The sequence below is a fragment of the Chenopodium album genome, chromosome 1 (assembly GCF_948465745.1).
Source record: "Chenopodium album chromosome 1, dcCheAlbu1.1, whole genome shotgun sequence".
Classification (NCBI taxonomy): Eukaryota; Viridiplantae; Streptophyta; class Magnoliopsida; order Caryophyllales; family Amaranthaceae; genus Chenopodium; species Chenopodium album.
The window spans coordinates 81,203,021-81,212,511 of NC_137834.1; the positions used below are offsets into that span (position 1 = coordinate 81,203,021).

Below are 9,491 nucleotides of genomic sequence, written 5' to 3' on the forward strand. Positions count from 1 at the left end.
GTCAGGGTTACTTGTATTTTTTTTTCAGGGGTTACTTGTATTATTTTTTTTTCTTTCAGGGGTTACTTGTATGGATTATTTATTCAGGGGTTACTTGTATTTTTTTTTTTCAGGTGTTACTTGTATGGATTAATTATTCAAGGGTTACTTGTATTTTTTTTTTCAAGGGTTACTTGTATTTTTTTTTCAGGGGTTACTTGTATTTTTTTTTCAAGGGTTACTTGTATTTTTTTTTTCAGGGGTTACTTGTATGGATTACTTATTCAGGGGTTACTTGTATTTTTTTTCAAGAGTTACTTGTATTTTTTTTCAGGGGTTACTTGTATTTTTTTTTTTCAAGATTTAGTTGTATTTTTTTTTTCAGGGGTTACTTGTATTTTTTTTTCAAGATTTAGTTGTATTTTTTTTCAGGGGTTACTTGTATTATTTTTTTTTCAGGGGTTACTTGTATGGGTAAATTCAAGGGTTACTTGTATGAGTTATTTATTCAAGGGTTACTTGAATGAATTACTTATTCAGGGGTTACTTATATGAGTTACTTCAAAGGTTACTTGTATGAATTACTTATTCAAAGGTTACTTAGCTTGTTACTTATTCAATGGTTACTTGTAAGCCCCATACCAAACCAGTAACACCCTACAAGTAACCCTTGAGCAAAACTAATAACACTCTACAAGCAATCCCTAACCAAACCAAGTAACACCCTACAAGTAACTCCTGAGCAAAACTAGTAACACTCTACAAGTAACCCCTAACCAAACCAGTAACACCCTACAAGTAACCCCTGACCAAAACCAGTAACACCCTACAAGTAACCCCTGACCAAAACCAGTAACACCCTACAAGTAACCTGACCAACCCAGTAACACCCTTACCAAACCAGTAACACCCTACAAGTAACTCCTGACCAAACCAGTAACACCCTACATGTAACCTGACCAACCCAGTAACACCCTTACCAAATCAGTAACACCCTACAAGTAACTCCTGACCAAACCAGTAACACCCTACATGTAACCCCTGACCAAACCAGTAACACCTACAAGTACTCATAACCAAACTAGTAACACCCTACAATTTTTGACGTAGAATGTTTGATCTAAGATTCCACGAAGAAAACGAGCTCACATTTCTTTGGTTATCATCAATTTCACAACTTCAAATGTTGTTGATGATTTTAAGGATAATTAATCACAATTTTTCACAGCAATTTAACACCCAATTTCTATAATTTCGGGCTTTAATTGCAGCAATTTGGCAAATAGGAGAGAAAAAAATAAGTGGAGTAGAGATATGGTTGTTGGTGATGTGTGGTTTGGCTTGAAGAAGAAGCTAAGAAAAGAAGAGAGAGAAAATGGGTATAGTAGAGATATGGTTGTTGGTGATGTATGGTTTGGAGAAGAAGATAAAAAAAAGAAGAGAGAGAAGAGTTGTGGTATTTTTTTTTAAAAAAAATAATAAAAATATAAACATACAAAAATTTGTGTTATGCGATACGAAAAAAGATTATATAGAAACAACTACATTTAGTATTCTAACCCATCATTTTAAAATCTAAAATTCGAAACACTTAATAATTAATGATAAACAGTTTACACGTTATACTTTTCTTTTAAAATTATAAATACCTTGGTCCAGCATAGTGTGTCACAGATATGATTCCTAATAATCCACGAGAAGCAACCAACTATAGGCTACTTTTATTTTTATTTTTAAGAGAGGCAAAAAGAACGGGTGTGAGAAACAATTTCAGAATTTCCTGAAATTGCAGCTCTAATCACTTGAATTATCCCTCACTCTTAAACAATTGAGATACTCTTGTTAGTATAAAATAAACAACAATAATAATGTTGTCCCTTGGTATTACCATCGTTGTATTTCTCATTGGCCTAATGGCTTCATGGAGATCACTTAAACAAAAAATTACCATTATGCCCTCATCAAAATCATTGAATACACCAAAATTACCTCCTAGCCCACCAAAATTACCCATCATAGGACATCTTCACTTAGTAGGGAGCCTCCCTCATCGTAGCTTCCAAAACTTAGCCAAAAATTACGGGCCTATCATGCACTTAAAGCTTGGCTCCATGGACGTCATTGTGATCTCCTCGCCACAAATGGCGGAGCGCCTTCTTAGGAATCACGATGTACTTTGTGCAAAGAGGCCTATGTCCGAGGTTTCTCATGACCTTTCATATAATTCTAAGGGAATTATTTTCACACCATATAGTTCATATTGGAAAAATGCGAGAAAATTATGTGTCATGGAGCTTATGAGTGCTTCAAAAATTAAGTCATTCTCATGGTTGAGGAAGGAGGAATTAGGTAAACTAATGACTTCATTGAAGGCTGCTTCGGAAGCTAATCAAGCCGTAGATATTGGCGCTAGTGTTGGTGGTGTCCTTGAGGAGTTGATATATAGAATGTTGTATGGAGCTCCCAAGAATGATTTGGCTCTTAGAGCTACTGTCCTTGAGGCTTTGAGACTATCGGGAACCCTAAATATTGCTGACTTTTTGCCTTTCCTTGCACCATTGGATCCTCAGGTTTGTTTCAAGCATTGTTTTTTTTTTTTTTTTTTTTTTTTTTTTTTTTTTTTTTGGGTGTTTCATATCTGGTTCATTCTTTAGGCTCAGAATTCGAGAATTAGTCCTTGGTAGTTAGGTTCATGTCCCCTCCTATTGTTGTTGTAGGGATCGAATACTATATGCAATCAATATTATGCTTTTTTTTTCTTTTTTTTTTTGGTGTTTTGAGAGGGTGAGAATCGATCTCAAGATCTCCTGAAATTGGGAGGGAGCTCTAACCACTTGAGCTATCCCTCACTCTTGCAATCAATATTTTGCTTGTCAACTAAAAATATATACATGTAGTCTCTAAACTAAGAATTGGTTAAATTTTATCCACCTCATATTTTTCAAACTAGAGTTAACTAATTATTAGATCAAAATCATACATCTATCAAAATCATACATGTACAATAAAAATCAAAACTAAAAAATGCATATAATATAAGATCAAATAATATAATTCTACATACTATGAGAACATGACAATTGCTTGTTATATTGAAATCTTACACATTTGGAAACCTCTCTTACCATGTATTACTGTTTAATGCTAGCTTCTTCCTATGTGAGAAGGTTTATCGATTTATTTTAGGTTAGTATAACTTTTTTTTTTTTTTGAGCAACAGGTTAGTATAACTTGATTGAATTAAATTAATTATTGACTAGAAATTGACATATCTCATGACACTAAACAAATCTTACACTTAATATTTAAAAACATAAACCACAAAATACTCATATGTAAGTCACATTTCACAATAAAATCACTCATTTGCAACACATTACAAGAAAACTAACCTAAGTAATAGCCCGTGCATCGAACGGGTCAAGAGGCTAGTTGTTTTCATTAAATTGAATGTCGTTAGAAAATTGAAAAATGTTTCCTCCGTTTTAATAGTAATTCATTAAGGATGAAATTACGCATTCCAACACATATTTTATATATATGTCAAATATCTATACGGAAAATTTGTAAATTACTACCTTACAAAGAGGACCTTTATAAATTAATACCCCTAAAAAAAAAGTTTTTAATTTACTACACCTAAAACCGATTAATTCTAGTAACTACTACCTTTTTCTCTAATTAGACTACTTAATCATTTACTGACACATTATCCGTCTAAATTGTAATTAATAGCTTTTAAACCTTAATAAATTAGATAAACCATTGCATCACCACCACACCACTACTGTTGTATTGCACCACCTCCGGCAACTCTCCCACCGTGAATCTCGATCCCCCACCGCAAAAACCACCCCTCTCGTTCCCCCACCTCGAAATCCAATCTAATCCCCATTCATTCCCCCACTTCCATGTTCATATCATGGTTTACTCAGAAATAACATTAGACATATTTTAAAGAACATGGGCAAAAAAAAGAACATGCTAGTGTTTCAAAAAGAACAAACTTGTGTTTAACAAAAGAACATATTTGTGCTTGACAAGAACATGACATTACAAATAACATAAAGTCTTTACAAAAAGAACATGATAATACATTAAAGAACATGTTAATTTTCATGGTTACTCGGGTGGTTGAACATGTTTGAAAAAGAACATTACATTTGACAAAAAAGAACATGCATGTTTGTGTTTAACAAAGATAGAGGTGATCATTAGGCGAGCCGAGCTAAGGTTAAAAAATCAGCTCACTTTTGTGGTCAAGCCAAGTTTTGGGAAGAATTTTTTGTGCCCAAACCCGTTCAAAATGGTCCGGCCGTGCGGGCTTTCGGGTCAAGTAAAAAAAAATCAACTAAAATGCATAAAAACGCATTCCCAAACCCGCCCAAAAAATTAAACTTTCGAGCGGGGTCCGACCTAATTTGGGGGGCGAAAAATTCAGCCCGAAACCCATCCAAAGTTGGGCAGGGCCAGGCCGGGCTAACTTTGATCACGTCTAGCCAAAGAACATAAAGTCGTTACAAAAAGAACATGCTCTTTTTTCCTGGTGAGGTGATTAGATTTTTTTAATTTTTTTATTTTATTTTATGTACATACATTAAAGAACATATTGTATAATGTAAAGAACATATAGTTCAAACTCAAAGAACATAATAATCACACTTAAAGAACATATTATGTTCGCGTTCTTTATAAATATCTATAATGTTCACTTTTTCCCTCATGTTCTTTTAAATTACCTAATGTTCTTTCTGGGGGCATCATGCGCATTATATGGTGCACCCGGGTGCACCAACCACACATTAATAAAATTATTAGTTTAGAGTTTTATTTTCGATAAAATACCAATATTTCAGATATACAAATTGAATTATAATTTTATGCAAAATTATTATATTATAATTCTCAAAAATTGAATAAGTTCAAAGCGTAAAACAACCATTTATAATATATACTAATCGGTTAAATTAATATACTTCACAATCTAATAGAATTTTATTACTATGTAGACTTGTCAATTAAGGTCAGGTCATGAGTTATCTCGGATTGGGTCACTTTATGTTGCGAGTCAAAAAAATGTTCAACCCATGTCCAAAGTTTTGGGTTTGGGTCAACCCAACGAGCTTTGAACATTTATTTTATTTTATTTATTTTTGGCTAATTTTTTGTTTTATTTAATGTATTAAATCAAAATTTTCCACCAACATTATTATTAGTCATTATATGCCTACTAGATAGCAAATCGTCACAAAAGATTATCAACTCCTAACTGATTTTGTATCAATGGTATATTTTAAAATTTGACATATTGATTTAAAATTTATTTTAAAATTCAATAAACATCTCAGACATCTCACGGGGAACAAAACTAGTATTATATTAAGTAAATCGGAAGCCACTATGTCAAGTTTTTCTTTGTCGAAATTCCATCCTAAATCAATTATCAATAGTTTAACAAACGAAAGATATAATAAATTTCTTAATGAGCATTAAATAAATAATTAATGAATTAGAAATAGTAGAGCTTTTATATATAATGCTATTAAATCAAATCATATTTCAATTATTACCAGTATTATAATAAGCAGATGCCCATGTTTTCCATACAAGTTAAATAAATTAAATCAAGCACGGCTTGGGATATTAACTATATTCACTATTATGGAATTATCAGGGGTTGAAAAAGCGCATAAAAAAACTTATGATAATTGTGGATGATGTCTTGGAGAAAATCATAAGCAACCATGAAGATGAAGCAAAAAAGGAGCAACGAACTCACAGAGATTTGGTAGATGTTATGTTGTCATTGATGAACAACAACAACACCAAAACATCATATGGCATTAAGAGGGATGGTATAAAAGCCATTTTAATAGACCTAGTTGTGCCTGCAATTGATAGTGCTACAAACATAGTTAAGTGGGCACTAGCATCTCTATTAAAGCATCCAGAGAAAATGAGGAAATTACAAAAAGAGATAGAAAGTGTTGTAGGAAAAAATAGTATGGTGCAGGAGAAAGATGTGCCACGGTTCAAATACTTGGACCTAGTTATTAAAGAAATCTTTCGCCTATATCCAATCATTTTTGCTCCACATGAAGCCATGCAAGAAATTACATTCGATGGGTATTATATTCCCAAAGGCTCACAGATTTTCCTAAATGCATGGGCAATTGGTAGAGATCCAACTATATGGTCAGATAATTATGAAGAATTTCATCCGGAAAGATTTTTGGTTAATGATGTTGATATAATTAGTGGACAAGATTTTCGCCTTGCACCCTTTGGATTTGGTCGAAGGAGGTGTCCTGGCACGCAGCTTGGTCTACTAAATGTTAAGCTAATATTGTCCACATTGGTGCATTCCTTTGATTGGCACATGCCTGATAATACTTCTTTCAACTATTTAGTCATGCAAGAGAAGTTTGGCCTTGTTATGTCCATGGCAAACAACTTGGCACTTATTCCTAAATATCGCCTCAATGTCTGAGTCTTTGTTTAAAGCTTTGGTACCTTTTTTTTTTAGAAAAAAAGCTTTGGCACTTCTTATATAGTTGTTAGATATACGTAGTACATATTTATTTTTTGCGCTCAAGAGCCCTATTATAGTGTTACATGGTATGTGTAATGCTTTGTAGTGTATAAGTACTAGTTTTATATACATGTGATGCGTGCATTGAAATAATATTGGTTATTTTACACAACTTTTGTGTTGATTTTTTTTTTTTTCAAATCATAGCATTTCTTTATCCCTAAATTTTAATTTGTTTTGGGTTTATTTATATTTTTATTTGTATTTGTATTTTTAGAAAATTTTATCTAAATTGTACTATTCTATTCTTTTTTTTTTTTAATTTTTGATTATTTCCTTTTCAAAATTGCAAGGTTTTTATTCATCTATTATGACTTACCAGATAAAAAAAATAAAGAATAAGTAGAAGAATTCATGTGTTTAAATATAGAAGTGAAGATAAATTAACTGCAAGTCGATATGATTTTTAAATGTACAAAGCACTAATTTTTCATTGGTGGCATGAATTGTAATTGTATGATATATATTTGATGCATAATTGAAACTCAAATTTTAGCTAGGTAGTAAGATTGCAAGAACAGTTCTAGTTCTCTTGGTATAATATTGTAGGTTTTTTTTTGTAGTAAAATTTTCGTATTTGTAGTTAAACGTGACTTTAGATTGATTTACAATTATCATTTGCATTGACTTGTAAATTACATTAGGAACGTTTTCACTACATCCGTTAACTTTTAGTTACAACTTTGAAAGATTTTATATCTCACAAATAATACCCCAAACTTGCAATAAAAAGTTAATGGAAGTCGTATATGTTATTTTATTTGATATGTTATACATCTTAGGTTTGTAGGGCTTATTTAGAAATTGTAGTGATAATTATTGAAGCAAAAAGCTAGGGTAGAATGGTCTTTATATATGGATACAGTGACCTTATGTTTTGGGTTATATAATAGAGATGTGTGGTGCAATGTGAACAATAATTATGTATAATAAAGTGATATTCCATTAGCGAAGTTTCCTCTATCTCATATTGTACGACAATAGTATGTGCTATATATATATATATCTATATATCTATCTATATATATATATATATATATATATATATATATATATATATATATATATATATATATATATATATATATATATACGTTTTACTTCCTTTTCATTCAAAATTTTGTGAATCTTGCTAATTTAGGTGTCTAAGTGTTTCTGAATGTTGTTCTAAAACTTGTCAACTTTTCACATCTATGTCATATTTAGCAATAAATTCTCAACCATACTCATATATGATGTAAACCAAGTGTTTGTTCTTATATTTGCACGCTAGCTAAAAAAAGGAAAGGTTAAAGCCAATTTCGCCTAAAAACCCATTTTAATATTCTAACTTGTACTTAAGCTTGTCATATTTGCTCATTTATGTGAAATAAAGCCTCCTAATCCCAAAAGTAATCATAGTTTATGTCACTCAAGGTGGTACTCCATTTAGTTCACTAAAGAACACATAAATGGGAAAAAGAGAAGTCATTTTAGGCCATGGTGCTTTTTTGTTCTAGGTTGTCCTAAATGTTGTCAATTAAGAACTTTTAAGTCATGCAAGGCCTCCAAAACACAAAACTTATGTTGTTTGACATGACTAGTCGTTGGAGCACGCGCTACGCGCATGCCCCCTGGACGGTTCGATAAGTAATTTTCGCGAATCCGTATTGTCCATGTATTATTCGTTATTATGTTACGGTTTTGTAATAAAATAGTGGAGACTATTATTGAGTATATTTTACAAACTGTTTATTAGAAGTAATTTTATATGTGATTTATTTGCGTTGTAAAAATAGCGCGTTGTATATACAATTGACCATAAATGCATTTTTTTCTTGAGCTTATTCAGTTGTTTCGAGTTACAAACAAAAAGCTAAAAGAGCGGATTTCTATTCATTAACCGACAGATTAGATTTAATCCTTTTGATTTTGATCTTTCATACTATATTTAAGACAATGCAATTAAAGTAAGGTATGCTTTTACAGAAAGCATCATCACTAAAGATTAGATTTAGAGTTTGATTTGAATAGTATCTTGAACAGATTTGTAATCTATTTCCATTTTTTTTGGAAACTTTATACTAAATCATACAATTTTATTAAATCAGCATACATGATAGAAGAAATTATCAATATTCCCCAAATCTCAAATTTATTTAATCACCTATACAACTCTAAAAGTAACTCACAAAATTAGATCAACTAAAGAAATTTATTTATTAATGATTTTAAATAACTAAATCAAGAATCATTATTAAGTTGCAGATAAACATCAAATATATTAACCTTCCCCTTCCTAAGCTTCAGCACAGCACCTTCATTAACTTGCACTTCATAATAATCAGTCAATTTATCAACACCTTTCTTGATAAAACACTTTACAATTTTATTTTCAATAGTTTGAACCTTCGGCTCAACCTCAAAATTTGTATCATAAAGACGCAAAAGAACCTTAGTCGTTTCTGTAAGGTTTTGAAAATGCTTTCGGGCAAAATCTACCGGGACATTCTACATCAAAAAAACAAGAGATCAAGAACAATATTAAAATAAGCCAAAAAAATATAATAGACAAATAAAGATATTCTTCATCTAAATAAATCAATATGAATACACTTACTATGATTCCCTGTGAATGATACGATTCAGAGAATACAAATTGAAAATTACGCCCTCCCAATTTTGCTGAAATAGTATTTGCCCAAGAATTTGCTTCAATCATCATTGTTGAACAGCCTTCAATCAAAGGCTTTCGACCACGTTTCTTCCTAACATTACTATCTATATTTGCCATATGTATGAAACTAACTGACACAATAGGAAAATCTCATTCCAAACATTAATTTATAGGCAATAATTCAATTACAATTACTAATTCTACACTTAAGTCAAACATACACTTAATTACAATTACAAGTTTCACAATAATATTTGACTTAGT

The 9,491-nt window shown here is 31.3% G+C and overlaps 1 protein-coding gene across 1 annotated transcript; it reads left to right on the forward strand.

Annotated features, from left to right (window-relative positions):
* Nucleotides 1-1,677: 1,677 nt before the first annotated feature.
* On the forward strand, nucleotides 1,678-6,863 carry LOC145612906 (cytochrome P450 CYP736A12-like). The gene is made up of 2 exons (XM_081668076.1): nucleotides 1,678-2,549; nucleotides 5,654-6,863. Exons 1-2 carry the CDS (start codon nucleotides 1,848-1,850, stop codon nucleotides 6,467-6,469), a joined length of 1,518 nt encoding a protein of 505 aa, XP_081524202.1. The 5' UTR covers nucleotides 1,678-1,847; the 3' UTR covers nucleotides 6,470-6,863.
* Nucleotides 6,864-9,491: the final 2,628 nt, after the last annotated feature.

Coding starts and splice junctions, on each gene's coding strand:
- LOC145612906 (XM_081668076.1), top strand. CDS start 1,848: ATGTTGTCCCTTGGTATTACCATCGTTGTATTTCTCATTGGCCTAATG. Junction 2,550..5,653: donor TTGCACCATTGGATCCTCAG/GTTTGTTTCAAG, acceptor TGGAATTATCAG/GGGTTGAAAAAGCGCATAAA.